Below are 22,209 nucleotides of genomic sequence, written 5' to 3' on the forward strand. Positions count from 1 at the left end.
AATTACTAATCATGTTTATCTGTATCTTGACTGGAAAATAATTTGGGCTTTGTAGCAGTGTGCAGCACTGATCCTATTAGGCCATCTATAATAAGCTCCACCAGATTTAAAATTAAAAATAATTTTTAGCTGCATCTAGCCCGGAAAATAATTTTGGGGCTCCGAGATGCGCAAGACACATAAGTGCCTTCTTGCTGCACTACCTGCAGCATGACCCTCATATTGTCAGAATTCGAAGTAATCATGACTACTGGGTTGCCACACTCTTAGATCCCCCAAACTTTTCGATCAACCTTTTCATTTTAATAAAGACCAAAAAAATGGTCATTTTTGAAATTATAAGCATTAGCAGGTTGTTAGAAACTGAAATCAAACAGTTTTCAACTCAAAACTTTATTCTAGGTGATGTTACATTTTCACATAGGACCCCTTGTTCGAAAGGAGCTTCTGAACTCTCTCGTCCATTGAATTTGTCAGGTTTTGGATGGTTTCTGCTTCAATTGTTTTGCATGAGGACAGAATACCCTCCCAGAGCTGTTGCTTAGATGTGAACTGCCTCCCGCCATCATAGACACTCCTTTTAATGATGCTCCAAAGGTTCGGAATGGGGTAGAGGTCAGGGGAGCATGGGGGTCACACCATAAGTTTGTCCCCTTTTATGCCCATATCAGCCAGAGATGCAGATGTTTTATGTGCAGCATGAGATGGTGCATTATCATGCAGAAAAATGATCTTGCTGTGAAATACACGGTTCTTCTTCTTGAACCATGGCAGGAAGTGCTGTTTGAGAAAATCCACATACATTATGGAGTTCATCTTTAGCGCCTTCAGGGATCCTAAAGGGGCCGACAATCTCCCCATGATTCCAGCCCAAAACATTACTCCACCTCCTCCTTGTTGGCGCTGTAGCCGTCTTTGCGTGGGGTGTCCATCAACCAGCCATCCTCCACTCCATCCATCTGGACCATCGAGCGCTGCACGGCACTCATCCGTGAACAAAACAGTTTTGAAATCAGTCTTCATGTAATGTTTGGCCCACTGGAGCCGTTTCTGCTTGTGTGAAGTGGATAGAGGAGGTCGACAGGATGGCGTATGCACAGCTGCAAACCTCTGAAGGACCCTGCATCTTGTTGTTCGGGGGACGTTGGAGGCACAAGCAGCTTCAAAAACTTGTCTGCTGCTATGACAAGGCTTTTTTGCCGCTGCTCTTTCAACCTGACGTAATTGCCTGTAGGAAAGAGTCCTCAATTTGCCCTTATCAGCACGCACACGTGTGTACTGTGAATCAGCTACATACTTCTTGATTGCCAAGACACTTCATCCTGATCATCGCACAATGTTGATTGTAGTCATGCCTTGACCTAAACACTCCACAATTTGTTGCTTCTCAGCAGCCGACACATCCTTTTTCTTTCCCATTTTGGCAGAAAATGTAGGCTGCTGAATAATGTGAGAGAGCCTTCTTAAGTAGTCTTGCCTTTCATTGGACACACCTGACAAACTAATTAGCACTGGTGTCTGCAATTGCTTACAGTGATATAAAGAGCCCTGACACACATCACCATCAATGAGTTTAACTGACAAACAAACAAATTCTTCCCTTATCACTCCTAAACACTTTTTGCATAATAATTTGGAACACAGTGTACATGTGCTTTTCCACAAAACACCAGTGGTTCACGTAGTGAATCTTACAGTTCTAACTTGCCAACCGTGGTCTGTATGGAGTTGTTCAATAAAGGGCCCAAAATTAAGATAACATAGATGGGAGAGGTCTCTATGAATAGGAATTCCTAAGTATTTGATACCCTGTGAGGGCCAGGCAAAGGGAAAGTTGGACTGGATGGAATCCTATATGGATTTGGGGAGGGAGACATCGAGGGCCTCAGGCTTCGCTGCATTGATTTTAAAATTTGACCATGTAACAAAGTGATCTATTTCAGCCATAACAGCATGGATGGATATATGTGATTGAGTGATATATACTAGGACATCATCAGCAAATAGAGAGCACTTGTACTCGGTGCCCCCCACCTCAATCCACCTAATATTGGGGTTATGGTGGCGAATTGATGAGAGCAGGTGCTCCGTCACTAGGATGTATAAGAGAGGGGACAGAGAACATCCCTGCCTTGTCCCATTGGTGATTGTGAAAGGTGATGAAAATGTTCTGACGCGCCCCCTGGGCCTTGGGACACCCGGAGCCGGACCCTTTTTGGTGGATGCTGGTGGTTGTAGTCTTCGTGGCGGCGACCCGGTTCCGTGGCTCAGGGCGGTCAAACCAGTGGCGGAACTATTTATGTGGTTTTGATGTTTAAATGTCCGACTACGCCACCCGTGGATTGCGGTCAGAGTGAACCGCCGCTACAGGGCAGACCGCTGAGGCTGGTGTTGTGGGTGCAGCAGAGCGTAGCATAACTCCCCACGGGAGGAGTATAGCCTCAGGGCAGTGTATGCGGAGGATGGGGGTGATGGTGCAGGGCAGCAGCAGTAACGACACGGAGTCAGTGATGCAGTCCAGGGCCTTTACTCACAGTTCTTATTATCCAGACCACGTCTGCAGGTAACGGCTGCCCACGTCGTACTGTGCTCACCAGGTGAGGGGCTCAGACAACTCCCAGATAACTTTGGAGCACTTCACAGGACCCCCTTTGTGTGTCCTTTGTCTGGCCTTTCTTACCAACACTTCTGTCCGGCTGCCTCGGGCCTCCTCTTGGTAAACTTGGCGCCAGTTTCCCTGACCCTATGTGGTGCCTTCCTAGCGGGTGTAGCGAGGGGCTGCGCCACATAAAATGTCAGAGCCTCCGGTTTCTAGCTGAGGGTCGTTTCCTGCCTCCACTAGTTCGGGGACCGGTCTCCCCCTTTGGCCTGACCCCTCCACGCAGGTGGATTCGGGCGTGCGGTGGCGACTCGCCCGTCCGCACCCCTGGGATCCCTTCATTCCTCGTTCCTGGAGCCTTCTCCGCTCCTCTTCCTTCCTTCTCCCTCTTCCAGGCCTGGGCCTCTGTTACTAGGCCCGCCTCTGGAGCAGAGCTCATGCAGAGCCCCTGCTCCCTCTCACTTCTGCTCAGGCTTCTCTGCACTGAACTAAGATGGTGCCCACCTTTTATACTCCCTTCTCAATGCACCCAGGAACTGCTTCCTCCCTGCTCCTGCACTACAGGGTTCCCCTTCCTCAGTGTTCCCTCCCCCCACTCCAGCCAGGGACAGGGACTGTCGTGCCCATCTCAGGGGCATATTGGTCGCCCTGCCCCACGGCAATGTGGTGTAATGCATGCAGGTGTCGGGGTCATGATCCACACTCCATCCTTACCTGAGAGTGAGATATCACACCTCTGGGTGAGGTGCAATACGTCTGTAGCAACCGAGCCCTCAGGGTGCTACAGTTCCATTTATCTTCAGCCTAGGTGACGTATTGCGATACAGGGCCGTGATATTGGCTATAAAAGGGTCCCCTAGACCCCTACCCCAAGGTTTTTAAGAGAATCATATATGGCGTGCCAGGAGACTCTATGGAATGCTTTCTCAGCATCCAACGAGAGTATCTAATTACAAATTTTTAACTGCATCTAGCCCAGGAAATACTTTGTGCCTAGTAGCAGTGTCTGCTAGTCAGCGGATTATCCCGGCTGTTAAGCAAGCTACACCACCTGTAGTTTAGACACTTAATTTTTTCAAAGGAAATGCTTCGGGACCATGGGATACTCAGTGAAGAGCATCAGGAGGCACCCCAAGGCATAGGGGCTGGGACTGGCAGTAGGATGCCTTGCGGTGGACAGCCGAGCTCGATCCTTATGAAAGCTTTTTAACTGCAGCAGCTTTAGTGGACGCTACTGGAGCTGGAATTACGCGGCTGCTGGCATGAGACTTGCCCTCCAATAGATCCTTGTAAATGGATTTAAAGTGTATTCATTCAAATTAGAGAGACAATTTAAATTAAAAAGCTTAGAGCTGCCTCCACCACAGGGGGGCTCGCTCGACCCACCAGCGGACAGGCACCAGTATTGGGAGAGGGGGGCTGGCCATCAGGGTTCACCGCGGCTCTGGCACAAACCCGGCGACACGGAGGTGGCACGGGCAGGAGCGGACTGGCCGTGTCGGCTTCTCGCTTTTTGGATTTTAGAAGGGCATGACATGCCTATATCTGTGTCTCCCCCTCCTTTTACTCCTCCACCTCTTTTCTTTTCGCATGACTATATGTACTTGTCACTTTTCCATGTGTTAGTTGTGTCTTCTGAGCAGTTTGTCAGCTTTTGGACACCTTTGAAGGTGTTTTCTATGTGTTTCTATGTGTTTTTGTTTGCCTGCCATTGGTTTTAACGGTGTTCGAAGGTGTTCGACGAACAGTTCGACGAACAGTTCGGCGAACACACGGGTGTTCGACGAACCGAACCGAACTCGAACACTACGGGGGTGGCTCAACACTAGTGTTTACGCCCTCTGTACGGTCACTGTCAGCTTCACGATAGCCCGATTATTATTATTATTTGCTGCCACCACCGTCCAGATTTGAAATATAATACAGGCCTGGACGGACGCCTGCATTCTGGTAGCGTATGGCTTCGGGGGAGGGAATGATTACAGGACAAAAGAAACAGAACTATTAAATGTTATATTTAATCCAAAAGGGAGGCAGTGTTTAGAAAAAATATATACAAGGATTTTACAAAAGAGACATTCAATACATGAGCAGTTACACAAAATAATAAGGATTAAAGAAGAAACTTACTCTATACTTTTCGCAGGGACAAATCAGCATAGGTGGAGGAGGGGCTCCCCGATTTTGCTTTGGACGTTATTGAACATGACCCTTTGCTTATAGTATCTATACCCCCCCCCGGCAATGAGTCCTCTTCTATCCTCAGCAGACTATCTTATGCTGAAGGGAGAGACCTGCCCACACCCCTCATGTGCTGACATCACAGGGGCTGGGCTCCACCCTTCATGTTTTTATTAAAATCGCTAACTTCTATGATAACTTATCTCTCGTTGATCACAGAAGCTTGCAAGCAATGCCATATTTTCCGTTATGATTTTACCTTTTTTTAGGGACCAGACATGGCTTAATTGTGACCCTTTATTCTGGTGCTTTTGCGTTACAGCTCCACGGAGGGGTTTTCAGTAATGAGAAAATATGTATACGTTCCTTGGCTAACCCTGCCACTAAAAATATAGGTTCCATCATTATTGGAATTATGGAACTTACAATATTCAATATTCTGTATCGGTGCCGGCTTGACGATAGATTTCCTTTTGAATTTCGGGAAGCAAGCTTCAACAGTTGCACGTAACAGTTATCGATTGCTAGCTCTTGTCTTGGGACAAAAGGTGGATAAGGGAGGGGATGAGGGGGCTTCAGGGGAAGAAATAAAGAGAATGTATTCAGTATTTCTCAATTAAGGTCAAAATTGCCTCTGTCACTAAGGGGTTAAACAACTCTCATAAGTTCAATCATACGACATGCAAACCTCTGATTGCTCAGATGATGCACTGTACTACTGTAGTGCGGTGTATTATCACTGCCTGTCAGTGTAATACTCACGGTCCCATACACATGAGATAAGTGTTGGCTGAACAGTCATTTGGCAGACATCTATCTCTCCCGACACCCCCACACACACAAATATTCAAGCTTTTCTGTGGTCAGTATGAGAGAGTTGCCTCCAGACTCCTCTAGCGGAGGATTATCTACAGGAAGAACAAGCGGATTAACCTCTGAAATTCAGGATGCCAGATCTTTCTGTGCCCTGACGTCATCTGTCGGGAGGACCCCAAATACATTATATAGGCGACCAAACCCCCCAAAATCAATGCTTTCATACAACTTTACTCTATTGTATTTGGGGGATGTTAAAATGTAACTTATTGGATGCTGCCTATGGCCCAGCCTAATAGACTTTCGTACATTGCAGGCCCTGACACCATTATTAGGCATTTCAGTATCGTAGTAACTAGACAGCCACATACTATTGAGTACTTGGGGGAGGAGGGGCATTTAGCCAAACTTTGTTAAACCTTCTTAGATGCCATGTTTGCTTATGACAACAGCAAGTGGTTCAACTGCCAGGGTTTTGTTGCAGACGCCACTGTGCCATCCCTGTGGTGTACATCTATGTTCTGGTGCCCAAAAGAGCGATTTTTATTATTTTTTTTTTTTTTAACAATGTTACAGAGTTGAAAAATGGCAAAATGTGTTTTATGCTTTTTTGCATGTTTTTTTCTTTTTGCAAAAATTGTTGGTGCCAATTTTCTTTTGAAACAATTTAATATTTGCTTTTTTTCTGGTGTTTTTCTTGTAATATAGAAGGCCAGAAATAAACCACATAAAACACTGTACATGGAGAGTTTGGTATCAAATAATTTATGTCCACAGAGTTTGTGGAAACAAAAAAGCTTTTATAAAAGCCTCAAACTTCTGTGTCTAAATCAGACATGAGATCTAACGTGATAGAAGATTACAGTCCAGGGAAGACGGGAAACATTCATATAGACGGCCAGTGGTGATGTAGTCAGTGACGGACTCTGGCCAAATATGTTTCGTCTTCATTTTGAAGTAGTTATTTCTCATGTCACGTGTAATGAATATCTCCTGCAGTATTGCTAATGCCGATTCCAGTGTTGGTAAATGAGACGAGAATTAGCGTTATGGACGATGAGTCTATGAGAAACATATTCAGCTGCAGACTCCGAGGAAGTAACTGCTTGTTGTCTGTGGCCTAAAATATATAGGTTTATTGGTAGGTGTAAAGAAGACAACTAAATACTGTAAAATCGGGGGCGTGGCCTAGCTCTTGATGTGAGAGGTCGGGTGGCAGTGCCTCTCCACCACCATTAGCTTCAATTATCCTGCACAGAGCCCGAACCATCCTTATCAGGAACTGCTGTCTGAGGGTCCCTCAGAGAGTCCAACATGGGCCGCAAAAGGCAGAAGGATGCCGGGGCCTGCAGCAGTGCCTCAACCCAAGATGGCACCGAGACAGAGGAAGAGGCGGGAAGGAGGAACACAGCCTATGCACGGAGGCTGGAGGCTTCAGCACGGCTGCACAGGTATGCGAGGGGCATGAAGGCAGATGAAGAAGGAAGTGAAGGCAGTGAGAAGCATGGAGATGAGGAGGAAGATGGTGAGGAGCTGCCTGTGCCTGTGCTACATAATGAACAGCAGGAGGAGGGGGATGGTGACACTGTGCTGGCAGCTGAAAGTTCAGATGAGGCAGAGCCGACTCTGCGAGATGTATTCCAGGCTGTCTTATACTGCAAGACTGCTTTAACTGCTCTGACAAAGCAGGTGAACGGTCTGAAAGCCGACATGGGAGGCATTGAGGCTTCTATGCAGAAAGTTACAGCCAGATTGACTGAGGTGGAGGGCAGAGTTGGTGTAACAGAAGATCATTTAACCTCAGTGCAAAAGACGCAGCAACAGCACACTCAGAGGATCACGGTAGTGGCTAACAAAAACGATGACCTGGAAAACCGGTCACGCAGGAACAATTTGCGTATTGTGGGCATCCCTGAAAGAGCTGAGGGTGCTGACCCCACGACCTTTGTTGAAACCTGGCTGCTGGGAAAGTTTGGGTCTAATATCCTGTCGAGGGTGTTTGCTGTGGAGCGTGCCCATCGAGTGCCCATGAGACCCCCAGTGCCTGGAGAGGGCCCTCGTACGATGTTAGCCAGAATCCTGAACTGCAGAGACCGGGACACTATCTTACGTAAGGCCAGAAAATTAACAGATCTTACCCTGGAGGGCAAACGCATTGAAATATACCCGGATTACTCGGCTGAGGTGCAAAAGCTGCGGCTACGGTATGGTGAAGTGAAGAAACAGCTCCGCTCTTTGAATGTGAAATACTCTACAATTTATCCTGCCAAATTAAGAGTGGAAGCCTTTGGAAAGGTCAATTTTTTCCCGTCACCGGTAGAGGCCGCCTCGTGGTTGGAGCGGAACCGGAGCAAATTGAGAGAAGCTGAGGACTCGGCACGGTGAATGCACGACCCTGCTATCCTGACCACTGGACAGGGTTGTGGCTCTGCATTGCTCTGCGAAACCGCAGAGGAGGGGGAGAAACCCCCGCTGGGATCTACGTTTTATAGTTTTATAGTTAATTTGTTTGATTAATGGTTCGGGACTATGCATACTATTGATTATGTGGTGGAGATACTGCCAATGCTGGAGGAGGACACGGCGCATGTTGATATGCGGTATACTACGATGTTGCTCAGGTTCTTTGAGCTCCCACTCTCACGTTGGGAAGAGAGTGACAAGAGAAGGGTGGGGGGAGGGGGAGGGAGGGGGGAAGGTGGATGGGTTGGATTTGCGGGAAATTGGGGTTGCTTATGCTGTTTGACCTGGTATGCTGGGGAACAAAATGGAAAGATGTTACTTGATGATGGTGGATTGTTTTTTCTAATGCACAATGAGTAACCGTACGGTTCGGATTTTAAGTTGGAATGTACGTGGTATATCTGACAGGATTAAGAGGGCAGCAGTTCTGAATCACATCAGATCTTGTGATCCTATGATTGCGTGCTTACAGGAGACCCATCTTACTAGAGATACTAGGCACTGGCTATCGAGAGGGTGGATGTTAAAGACATATCATTCCACTTATTCCTCGTACTCCAGGGGGGTATCAGTCCTAATACACAAAAACGCACATTATGAAGAGCTGGCAGTGCAAGTAGACAGTGAAGGGCAGTATGTATGGATTGCGTGCAGATTGTATGGACACAAAATGATTTTAGTGGCTTTATATATCCCTCCACCTTATTCTAAAAAGGAACTTCAAGCAGTAATGGACTTGACGGCCAGATGGGGGGAGGCTCCGATGTTGATTATGGGAGATGTTAACAACACCATGAATGATTACTGGGATAAAGTACGTCCGGCAGGTATGGAAGCTGGACGGGACGGAATGACTGCATTTGGCACCTACGTGGGGGAGCTGGGGCTGGTGGATCTGTGGAGAGTACGAAATGAGGGTAAGAGGACCTTCTCGTGTCACTCGGCTACACACGGAACACTGTCAAGGATAGACCTGGCTTTTGGGGATACTGCTATGGATGGGATGGTTGGGGAGGTGGAATACCTACAGAGGACTCTATCGGATCATAGTCCTATGGTTGTCACGCTTCTAGTGGGATCTGCTCAGGGTCAGAGGGGAGGTTGGCGTCTTCACCCGACGTGGCTTAAAGTGGTGGATATGGGTGGCATAACCAAAGAACTAGAGCACTTCTTCCAAGTGAATGAAGGGAGTGCTGAGGCCACAGTGGTGTGGGAGGCTATGAAGGCATTTACGAGGGGACTCTTTATAAGTGAGATCTCACGGTGTAAGACCAAAACTAAATTGGCAGATCAACAAATAAAGGATGACTTGACAAGGGCAGAGGCAGACATGATTTTGGCGCCAACGAGTGTAGCTCACAATAGACTAAAATTGGCACAGGAGGCAGTTAATAAACTGCACATGATGCAAGCTGAGAGGAAAAGGGCATTTCAGCAAGCCCAATTCTTTGAGGAAGGAGAGAGAGTGGGTCACTTGTTGGCGGTGATATCTGCAGCACAGAGGGAGTCTTCCAGGGTGTACAGGTTGAGAGACCAAACGGGGACGACTCTGACAGACACAAAGGACATATTGGAGGTCTTCAAGGAATATTACATGGCACTGTACAATTCAAGAGTACGGGACACGGAGGGGGCCGTAGAGGAATTTTTGGAAGGCATCTCACTGTCTAAATTGTCTGAGGAAGATAGGATGAGGTTGGATGAACCTGTGAGTGTGGAGGAGGTGGAATGTGCAATTCTGTCTATGCCCAATAACAAATCACCGGGTGCTGATGGTCTACCTGGAGAGGTGTACAGGGAGCTGGTGGAACTGCTAGCTCCAAAATTGAAATCTGTGTTTGATGAGGCTTTGGTGAAGGGGGCGTTACCGAGATCAATGGAGGAAGCGGTGATAGTGGTTCTGCCAAAGGAGGGGAAAGACCCCATGGATGCGGAGTCGTATAGGCCCATATCGTTGTTGACAACGGATGTCAAAGTACTCGCTAAGATCCTGGCCACCCGGCTCACCGGGGTTGCACATACTGTTATTCACGAGGACCAGTCGGGCTTTATGCCCAACCGCTCCACGGCTGTTAACTTGAGAAGATTATTTCTTAATATGCGGCTGCCTGCTGATAATGGTGGCGGGACAATAGTGATGTCATTGGACGCTAGAAAAGCATTTGATAGCGTGGAATGGAAATATCTATGGAAAATCATGGAAATAATGGGATTTGGCCCCGCATTCATGGCCTGGGTGAAGTTATTGTACTCATTCCCAAGGGCGGTAGTTAAGGTGAATGGTGAACGGTCCGGGATATTTGACTTACATAGGGGCACAAGGCAGGGGTGCCCGCTGTCCCCGCTATTGTTTGCGGTGGCAGTGGAGCCCCTGGCGGCCAAAATAAGAGCTGAGAGAGGAGTGGTCGGATTTAAATTTGGGAGGCTGGAAGAAAAAATATCACTGTATGCCGATGACATCCTGTTATTTCTGGAAAATGCAGGAGAGACATTGGGGTGCACGATGGATGTAATTAAACACTTTGGGAGCATTTTGGGACTGGAGATAAACTGGCACAAGTCTTATGTCATGGCTGTAGATAGACCAATAAAAGCGGAGGAGATAGATGAGAGGGGGAAGCAGCTCCAGCTGGTTTCACAATTTAAATACCTTGGGATATGGGTGGCGCTTCCATTGACACGATTCACGGATCTGAATTTAGTTCCTCTGCTAGAGAAATTTAAAAAGAAAATAGGCGCATGGTGCCAATTGGCTTTGACGGTGACGGGTAGAACTAACCTGATTAAGATGGTCCTTATGCCACAACTAATGTACGTTTTGCACAACTCACCGATATGGCTACCAAAAAAACGGTTTCAGGGTATTGATTCTATCTTCAGATCCTTGATATGGGGCAAGAGGCAGGCAAGGATTAAATTGGGAACGCTGCAAAATGGGAAGGAGGAGGGAGGATTGGCCGCACCCAATCCCTGGGTCTATTTCTTGGCAGTACAGGGCCAGCATGTCAGGGGATGGAGAGAACCCGATTGTGGAGGGGCAGCTTGCCGGGTGCTGGTACATGTGTCGGGGAGACGCCCACTGGTCCAGGCGTTAGAGGATGGTACCTTTAAGAAATTGGGAGCAATATATCCTACCTTAGGCTTGACTCAGAAGGTATGGGACACTATTAAAAAGATCAGGGGGGTGGACGGGCTGACTAAGTACTCACCGGTGTTGGGCAATGAACATCTGCCGGAACTTAATAAGCTGTGTCAAATGGGCAATTGGAAGGCGCAAGGAGTGAGATATGTGTGCCAGCTGCAGAGTGGAACGGACCTGAAGACCTTTGAGAAATTGAGAGAAGAATTTGATTTGCCTTTGGTGTGGGGATTTCAATACTATAGGCTTCGACATGCTTGGAGGGCACAGTGTGGATTGGGAGCCATGACGGTTCAGGGTGATATTGTACTAAACTCTGTGTGCATGAAGGGAGAGACGAGGGGAGTCATATCGAGCCTATATCATGACCTACTGCACTCCTATCTGGGGGGAAATCACTTCATTGCAAAGAGTAAATGGGAAAGGGAGGTGGGTACCCTCACAACAGAACAATGGGAGGCAATTCTAGAATATGTCCCGAAGATCTCTCTAAGCGAGCAGGCACGGATCTCCCAATTATACATAATACATAGGACATACAAAACACCGCTGCGCCTGTACAAGGCGGGCTTGAGGGGAGATTCCAATTGCCCTAGATGTGGCACGGACCAGGCCGGACTGCTACACATGCTATGGTCATGCCCGCGGCTAGTGGCTTATTGGTTGGTCGTTGTTAACAAAATTGAGAGGGCTTATACATGTACAATTGACAGAAACCCGGTGCTGTGTGTTTTGGGGGAGGTGGATGGAATACCTGTCTCAGAACATTACAAAGTGGCGATAGCGCGATTGCTATATGTGGCACGCAAACTAATAGCACGAAAATGGACAGATTCGGAACCCCACACTAGGAGGGAATTTATTGCTCAGACACGTACGGTAATGCATTTAGAGGAAAGCATTTACAGGCGGAGGCATGGAGAGAGAACTTTTGGGAAAATATGGTCCGCATGGATGGCGGTAATATGATTGTCAATGTTCCCAGGTATGCCCGGCATAAGGAGTATTGGCGGGAGGGGGGAGGGGGGTGAGGGTTTTGACTGTATTACTACACGTTATGTGAATTGTTATATGTATATTGATAACTGTTTGCTGTAAATTTTTGAAACTTAAATAAAAATAATTGGTTTAAAAAAAAAAATACTGTAAAATCAAAAATCTCCTCATGTTTCCCCTTATTGTCTCCATTAATTGTATTATTACACAAGATTTTTATGATGTTACATCGGCTCATCTTCTTCTCATTCAGGTCTCTACAATATCAGATCCTCTCAGTGAAGATCTTCTATATAAGATAATTTTCCTGATTTACCCATCAAAGATGGATATGGACAGAAACAAGATGGCGGAGAGGATATTACACCTCACCCTAGAGATCCTCTTCCGGCTTACTGGAGAGGTGAGAGATTCTGATGACGTCACATTACATCATTCTTATCTATGAGAATAACAGATGGACAGAACTGGAGAGGTGAGGACTCTGGAAATGTCTGTACTGAGATTTATTAATGTGTTATCCATAACCAGGATTACAAAGTAGTGAAGAAGACCTCTAGTGAGCGCTGTCAGGCCCCTGTGTCTGAGGGATGGGGAAGACCCCTGAGCCCAATTACGGGGCCTCCACCTCACCCACTGATGCATGAGGACATCAATGACCAGAAGATCCTAGAACTCACCTACAAGATGATTGAGCTGCTGACTGGAGAGGTGACACTGCTGGGAATGCTGGGACATTATACAGTAACGCTATGAAGGGATCTGGGGAATGACTGTATCATTGTATGTGTCAGGTTCCTATAAGGTGTCAGGATGTCGCCATCTATTTCTCCATGGACGAGTGGGAGTATTTGGAAGGACACAAAAATCTGTACAAAGACGTCATGATGGAGGTTCCCCAGCCCCTCACATCACCAGGTAATAGACAGGACTAAATACACACGGCCTATAATTATCTGTATATAAAGAATTAATTCAGTCCCTGTATATGTTTCCTCCAGATCTATCCAGTAAGAGGACAACACCAGAGAGATGTCCCCATCCTCTTCTTCCACAGGACTGTGAAGAAGACAAAGAAGATCCCAATGTTCCTCAGGATCATCGGGTAGATGGAGAGAAGGTGTCATGAGATCTCCCCTATGATGTGTAGACGGTTGTGACAATCTTGTGTTCAGTCTTGTTTTATCCACTAGTATTATCGTATTTTTTGGACCATAAGACGCACTTTTTTCCTCCAAAATTTTGGAGGAAAGTGGGGGGTGGTGCCTCTTATAGTCCAATATATGTAAATGCTGTGGGTGGTGGGGGGAGCGGCAGCGGCGAAGTAGCAGGGCACAGGAGGCAGCAGCCGCCTTCTGCAGCCTACAATGTGCCCGCTACTAAACAAAATGAATATTCACTGCTCCCCACGCCCATGGGTATGGGGAGCAGTGAATATTCACTTTCCTTCGTAGCGCGCACACTGTGCCTGCAGCGCAGCTCCTAGTATGTATGGCACCCTTCATCCCTTTATGTATGGCCCCCCTCATCCCTCTTCCTGATATGCTTGGCACCCCTCATCCTAGTATGCTTAGCACCCCCTGATCCCCGTCACGCTGCACACAAAAAAAACAATTATGCTCACCTCCTCTCTCCTCCAGCGCTGCCTCCCGCTCTGCTCCCTACAGGGATTTCACTGTGAGCCGCGCATGGCGCAAATGCCATGCGCCCTCACACTGTAAGATCCTGTGCCGGAATAGTCGCTGCTTCCCACGCCCGGACTGTGTGCGTGGTGAGCAGTGACCATTCCCTCACCTTAATAGCGCATGTAGCGCCCCAAGGGTTTGGTCGCTACAGAGGTATTGCATCTCAACCAGATGTGCGATATCTCACTTCCAGGTAAGGATGGAGTGTGGATCAGGACCCCGACACCTGCATGCATTACACCACATTTCCGGGGGGCAGGGCGACCGATATGCTCCAAGTCGAGCACGACAGTCCCTGTCCCTGGCTGGAGTGGGGGAAGGGGAACACCGAGGAAGGGGGGACCCTGTAGTGCATAGTAGGGAGAGGGCAGTTCCTGGGTGCACTGAGAAGGAGGTATAAAAGGTGGGCACCATCTTAGTTCAGTGCAGTCTGAGAGAAGGAGTGACAGAGTAAGGGGCTCTGCTCCGCAGGCAGGCCTGAGAGAGCGGCCGGAGCCAGGAGGAAGGAGAAGGAAGGAAGAGGAGCGGAGGAGGCTCCAGGAACAAGGAACGATGGGACCCCAGGGGTGTGGACCGGCGAGTCGCCACCGCACGCCCGAAACTACCTGCATAGGGGGGTCAGGCCAAAGGGGGAGACCGGTCCCCGAAGCTAGTGGAGGCGGGGAACTACCCTCAGCTAGAAACCGGAGGCTGTGACATTTTATGTGGCGCAGCACCTCACTACACCCGCTAGGAAGGCACCACATAGGGTCAGGGAAATGGCACCAACGTTCTCCCGAGAAGGCCCGAGGCAGCCGGACAGAAGCGAGGTCACTGGTGGGGTATGACAGGCCAGAGAAAGGACACACAAAGGGGGTCCTGTGAAACGCTCCAAAGTTATCTGGGAGTAGGCCGAGCCCCTCACCTGGTGAGCACAGTGCAACGTGGGACGTTATGACCAGCTGGAGTAACGTGGATAAGGAACTGTGAGTAAAAATCCTGGGCTGCATTACAGGACTCTGTGTCGTTACTGCTGCTCCCGCGCACAATCACCCCCAACATCCGCACTTGCTGCCCTGAGGCTATACTCCTCCCGTAGGGAGTTATACTACCCTCTGCTGCACCCACAACACCAGCCTCAGTGGTCTGCCCTGCAGCGGCGGTTCACTCTGACCGCAATCCACGGGTGGCGTAGTCGGACATTTAATCACAAAACCCTATAAATAGACTGCCATTTGGTTTGACCGCCCTGGGCACGGACCGGGTCGCCGCCACGGAGACTACAACCCCCAGCATCCACAAAAGGTCTGGTTCCGGGTATTCACACACACACACGGCCCAGGGGGCGCATCACGCACACAGTACCCGAAGTGCGGCTCCTGCTGTGGCCGGCGGTCTGTGTGCCCGCTATTGGAGACCATGAATATTCACTAGAACCCATGGGACTGGATTGTAGTAAATATTCATGGTCTTTAATAGCGGGCGCACTGACCGCCGAGGTCAGCAGGAGCCGCGCTGCAGGTACTGTGTGTGCTCTATTAAGGAGAGTGAATGGTCACTGCTCCCCACGCACACAGTTCCGGCATGAGGAGCAGTGACTATTCCGTCACAGCGTCTCACAGTGTTAGGGCGCATGGCAATTACACCATGCGCGGCTCACATAGTGAGATCCCTGTTGGCAGCAGAGCGGGTGGCAGCACTGGAGGAGAGAGGAGGTGAGCATAATTGTTCATTTTTTGTGTGCAGCGTGACGGGGATCAGGGGGTGACAATCATACTAGGATGAGGGCTGCCAAGCATATCAATAAGAGGGATGAGGGGGGCCATACATACCAGGAAGGGGGTGAAGGGTGCCATACATACCAGGAGGAGGGTGAGGTGTGCCATACATACCAGGATGAAGGTGAGGGGTGCCATACATACCAGGATGGGGATGAGGTGGTGCCATACATACCAGGATGAAGGGTGCAATACATACCGGGAAGAGGGATAAGGGGGGCCATACATACCAGGATGAGGGATGAAGGGTGCCATACGTACCAGGATGGGTGTGAGGGAGGCCGTACATATCAGGATTAGGGATGAAGGGGGCCATGCATACCAGGATGGGGATGAGGGGTGCCATGCATATCAGGATGGGGATGAGGGCCTCATATAGGGGGCCATATATACCAGTATGGGGGATATTAACAGAATTGGGGGACATTACCCCTATGACAGTGTCCGCAGCAGACCCCCTCCCCCTTAACAGGGCATCATGACCACATTTTTTGCTTACATTTTTTTTTCTATTTTCCTCCTCTAAAAGCAAGGTGTGTCTTATGGTCTGAAAAATATGGTATATGTTTTATACTTGTGTAATGAGAACATGGAGATGGCAGGATTAGAGCCGATCATAGATGTGACTTCTCCATCTGTCTGTGACTTCTACAATATTTGTTTCAGGGTGAAGATCTGACCCATATTAATACTACAGAGACATATGTGAGGGGTGATGAGCGGCGTAAGGAGGAGATTCCGACATATGACTACCCAGGTGAGTAGTAACCATGAAATGTTGAGAAGTCTCAGATTTTTCTCAGTAATAGTGGTGGAGAACGCAGCACTACTGGACCAGGGTGCATGAGTAGGGTCCAAACCGCATATAATATAAGAGAAACCTCGGCATTCAGGTAATGAATTTTAGCAAAAGTAATTTTAATTGCAGTCCACAGCAGAAAAAAAACAAAAACATGTTTCGGTCTATACGACCTTCATCAGTGTACCACTTGTTGGGAATGACAATAGGAAAGGAGGGTGAGGACGCAGTGTCTCAGGTACGTGATCCCTTAGGACCAGAAGACAGGGAGAATGGGCTATCAAAACCGCGATATCCATGCCGATGTATGGTGTGGATGCCGCGGTTTTGATAAGACCAGAAGACAAGGAGAATGGGCTAAGGGATCACGTGCCTGAGACACTGCATCCTCACCCTCCTTTCCTATTGTCATTCCCAGCAAGTGGTACACTGATGAAGGTCGTATAGACCGAAACGTGTTTTTTTGTGTTTTTTTTGCTGTGGACTGCAATTAAAATTATTTTTGCTAAAATTCATTACCTGAGTGCCAAGGTTTCTCTTACATCAGATTTTTCTCAGTCTCCAGCTGTGGCTGCTTTTTCAGTGGTGTAGACTGGCGGTATCACAATCATGTGATCGCCATTTTGCCTCTAGACCACAACGTTATCCTCCACCCAAAACTGTTCAAATGACTTTTGGTATTGAAAGCCCTTTTCTATAGAACTTACAACCAGGAAGATCCACGTGTGTAAATTAGAAGACGCTGACTCTTACCTGCCCAGATCTGTAAACTACAAAGCCAAATGACAACGTACTTAGAAGGTAGAAGCCTATAAACAAACTATGTAGGGAACGGCGCTCCTAACAAGATATAACTCCTATACTAGACAAGGAGTATAAGAGACAAAATAAATAAAATAGTAATTGTATTAGTTTACACATCATATAAAACCCACAAGTATAATTAAAAGTATAAAAGAAGATGTTAAAACAGAGGTGAACACCTATTGAAAGAATAAAGAAACCACTTTAGAGTACACTATAGCTTATCACAGATAAGTATTGAGATTAGATGACAATTTATACCATTCGCAAAATACAAGAGTACACCCAGTTTCGCCCAAATACCTAGAATTCATACAAAAGCTATACGAGGCACATAGGAGACCACGAGGCACATAGGAGACCACAGGACACAGCAACACTAGTCAAAGTGCTGGTGCATAGATGGCAGTGTCATGTAAGAAATATAAGTACAGTATATAAAGCAAACCAGTGTGAACGTCCTGCCGAGATGTTCCCCCGACTCGCGTTTCGCGATCAGCTTCACTCTCAGGAGATCCTGATTGTGAAGTGCGAGTCAGGGGAACATCTCGGCAGGACGTCCACACTGGTTTGGCTAACGATAAACTACATAAACATTACACCTGTGCCATGATATATCTGTAAGCTAAATTTAAGACACCTCAGCTCTGCACTTATGAAAAGTTCTCTTTGAATGTCTAATATTTCTTCTTGAAACTCATCTGACAGAAAATATTGGCCCTTACGATAGTTTAGATTGCCAAGAGTCACCGAGCCCCAGACTCTAATTACCCCAGAGAGGTTTCTCCACTAGTTACTCATTTTTTACTGGCGAAGACTGTTCAGTTTGATTATTTCTTGTCTATACTCTGATTTAACCACTTCCCGCAGACAGTTTTATGTTCCTAATCGGCCCCATTTTTCAAAACTGACGTGTGTCACTTTATGTGGTGATAATTTTGGAATTTTTCACAAAAGATAATAGGAAACAAATGGACCTTACAAATTATTTTCCAACTTTTTCTTGAATCTGACAATCCCCTATATACGGTTGTACACTACTGTCTGGGCACATGGCAGGTTAAGAAGGGAAGGAGCGCCATTTAGCTATTCCAATGCAGATCTTGCTGGGATAGTTTGCAGACACAATGTATTGGGGGCACTGTTCATGGTCACCTGGCAGCTCAAAAGATGGCCACCACAAACAGGCTTGGTGCTATCTACTCCATTTTCCACATCCCAGGGATTGTCTTGCTCATCACCCTTTAATCCTTCTACATGGATCTGGACTTACACAGAGTCACCTAGGCTTGGGCCACGGTGTTAACTGCTGTTCTGTGGAGTGAGATGGGAAGAAGAATAGTCAGATAGCCGGGTCAGAACCAAGAGGTCAGAGAAAATACAAGATCAGAAGACACAAGAGTAGTCAGTAAACAGGCTGGGATCACAACAGGAAACAAATGCACAAGCCGGGAGCTGAGCACAGAGGACTGAACCAGAGGAGAACAAGGCTGGATCTGGCAGCTTCTGGCAATATGCCTAAGGTGGCTAACGGACACATAGTTGACGGGAGGTATGTATCACAGAGATGGCTGTCCTCTGTGATGGAACCTAGAATGCTCCTCTAGTGCACGTAAGCACTAAGAGGACTTTTTGGTGCACATGGGACCGGGTTACGGGTAGTTGGAGAGATGGGCGGGTCTAGCTACCCACATACCTCACCTCTGGGTGTGGTTAAGATATAAAATGGAGGCCGTTGTTTGGCACATGTTCTGTGTGTTTGGAGGGAGAAAGCCTCCTGTGTGTTGTGGTCTCCCGACTGAACCAGTGACCTGGATGCTACCCAGTCTGTGTGGGTGTGTGTAATTATTCAAAAATAATAATTGGTTTTATTCTTGGCAGATGACTGTACCAGGAGATCAGAGGGACAGCTGACATCTTCAATTTCTAAATCAGATGATCTTGAGATCCCACAGGATACAATTGAAGTGAATGCCATTTCTCCAGATATACCATCATCCCTTCTCAGCAAAGATCAATCATCTGATCCTGTGAAACTGGTCCTTTCTTCTGATTCATTACCGACTACTAAGAAAAATCGAAGTCACAAAATAAGCATTAAAAACAAACTGCTCCTAAAGCAAAGAAGCCATTTTCATGTCCAGAATATGGAAATAGTTTTAAACATCAAAATAATCATAAAGCGGAAAATACATTTTCTTGTTCGAAGTGTGAGAAATGTTTTAACCAGAAATTAGCTCTTGTTAGCCACCAGAGAATTCACACAGGAGTGAACCCTTATTCCTGTTCAGAATGTGGGAAATGTTTTAACCAGAAATCTGATTTGGTTACGCACCAGAGAATTCACACAGGGGAGAAGCCTTTTTCATGTTCAGAATGTGGGAAATGTTTTAACCAGAAATCAAATTTGGTTACGCACCAGAGAATTCACACAGGGGAGAAGCCTTTTTCCTGCTCAGAATGTGGGAAACATTTTAGCCAGAAATCGTTTCTTGCTATACACAAAAGAATTCACACAGGGGAGAAGCCTTTTTCATGTTCAGAATGTGGGAAATGTTTTACAGAGAAATCAAATTTGGTTAAGCACCAGAGAACCCACACAGGGGAGAAGCCTTTTTCCTGCTCAGAGTGTGGGAAAAATTTTAACCATAAATGGGTCCTTGCTATACACAAAAGAATTCACACAGGGGAGAAGCCTTTTTACTGTTCAGAATGTGGGAAATATTTTACACAGAAATCAAATTTAGTTAACCACCAGAGAACTCACACAGGGAAGAAGCCTTTTTTCTGTTCAGAATGTGGGAAATATTTTACACGGAAATCAAGTTTTGACAACCACCAGAGAACTCACACAGGGGAGAAACCCTTTTCATGTTCAGAATGTTAGAAATGTTTGAATCGAAAATTGTATCTTTTTAACCCCTTTACCCCTCCGGAGCCTGTTTTCACCTTCATGACCAGGCCAAATTTTACTCTGGAACACTTCAACAGATCTCACTGATTCTGGGAATGTTTGTTCGTGACATATTGTACTTCATGACGGTGGTAAAATTTGATTGATATGACTTGCATTTATTTGTGAAAAAAAAATGGAAGTTTTGCAAAAATGTAGAAAATGTATAAATTTTTAAACTTTAAATTTTTATTCCCTTAAAGCAGAGAGCTATTATGTCACACAAACTAGTTAATAAATAACATTTCCCGCATGTCTACTTTACATCAGCACAATTTTTGAAACAAAATATTTTTTCTTGGGAAGTTATAAGAATTAAAAGTTGACCAGCGATTTCTCATTTGAAGTGACTTTGAGCAGTCTGTATTACAGAACATACCCCAAAAGTGACACCACTCTAAAAATTGCCATCCACAAGATGCTCAAAACCACATTCAAGATTTTTATTAGCCCTTCAGGTTCTTCACAGGAATTAATGGAATGTACTGTAGAAGGAAAAAGTTCACATTTAACTTTTTTCGCCCCAAAATTTTATTTTATACCCTATTAGTTTTTTATTACACATTACAGGCTGGGAAGGTCATTCAAAATCACCCACTGTGATCTCTTGAGCGAACAACTTTCTACTGCCCCCTATCATCCGGACAATTACACGATTGGCCGACGATTAACGGCGGAGGCCACAGGCTGTTTGCACTAACAGGCCGGTTATCAGAAAACTAACAGTGAGCGGATGGTAGATACACCTCTGGATTCCAAAACATGGAATATGTGTATGTAACCCCGAACGATCACCACTAGCTCCACGATAACCCCAGACTACTTGCTGCCACCACCAATCGTTTATAAGGCCGATTGGATAGCATATGGCTTTGAGGCGCGGTTACAGAACAAAACAACAATCTGGCTTCCGTCTCTACCATTCCACCGAAACTGCACTTACCAAAATTATTAATGATTTACTTACAGCCAAAGCTAACAGATAATTCTACATACTCCTCCTTCTAGACCTGTCCTCTGCTTTCGACACAGTTGACCACTGCCTCCTACTACAGATTCTCTCTTCCTTTGGTGTCAAAGATCTTGCCCTATCCTGGATCACCTCATACCTTTCCAACCGCACTTTTAGTGTCTCCCACTCCCACACTACCTCCTCACCTCGCCCCCTCTCTGTTGGAGCCCCTCAAGGCTCTGTCCTAGGACCCCTACTCTTCTCCTATATCCTTGACCTGGGAGAGCTCATAAAGTCCTATGGTTTCTAGTACCACCTGTATGCTGATGACACCCAGATCTACCTCTCTGGCCCAGACGTCACCTTTCTGCTGTCCAGAATCCCAGCATGTCTAGCAGCCATATCCTCCTTCTTCTCCTCTCGCTTCCTCAAATTCAATGTGAACAAAACTGAACTCATCATCTTTCCTCCTTCTCACATATCTTTCCCATCTAATCTATCTATCACAATAAATAACATCTTTCTTTCCCCTGTACCAGAAATCCGCTGCCTCCTTGTAACTCTCAACTCGGCTCTGTCCTTCAAACCACACATCCAAGCTCTCGCCACCTCCTCTCGCCTCCAGCTCAAAAATATTTCCAGAATCCGTCCTTTCCTCAACCCTCAATCCAAACTAAACTGCTTGTGCATGCCCTCATCATCTCCCACCTCGACTACTGCAACATCCACCTCTGTGGCCTACCTGCTAACACTCTCGCAGTTCTCCAGTCTGTCCTTAACTCTGCTGCCCGACTAGTTTATCTCTCTCCTCGCTACTTCTCTGCTACCCCTCTCTGCAAATCTCTTCACTGGCTCCCAATTGCCCAGCGTATCCAGTTCAAACTACTAACACTGATGTACAAAGTCATCCATAACCTTTTTCCTCCTTACAGCTCTGAACAAATCTCCTGATATATTCCCTCACGTAATCTCCGGTCCTCTCAAGACCTCCTTCTGTCCTCCACACTTATTCATTCGTTCCTCACCCAATCGCCTCCAAGACTTCTCCCGAATATCCCCCATCCT

General features: G+C 46.8%; 1 protein-coding gene across 1 annotated transcript in view; it reads left to right on the plus strand.

Annotated features, from left to right (window-relative positions):
- Positions 1-22,209, plus strand: part of LOC141172907 (uncharacterized) — a 51,052-nt gene that overhangs the window by 28,498 nt on the left and 345 nt on the right. Inside the window, 2 exon segments of the mRNA XM_073657526.1 lie at positions 5,103-5,121; positions 19,347-22,209. The exon segment at positions 19,347-22,209 is cut by the window's right edge and continues 345 nt beyond it. Of these exon segments, the coding sequence (XP_073513627.1) occupies positions 5,103-5,121; positions 19,347-20,126 (799 nt within the window). The 3' untranslated portion in view covers positions 20,127-22,209.

This window comes from Phyllobates terribilis, unplaced genomic scaffold (assembly GCF_046119375.1).
Source record: "Phyllobates terribilis strain yellow unplaced genomic scaffold, ASM4611937v1 Scaffold_12__6_contigs__length_324123572, whole genome shotgun sequence".
NCBI lineage: Eukaryota > Metazoa > Chordata > Amphibia > Anura > Dendrobatidae > Phyllobates > Phyllobates terribilis.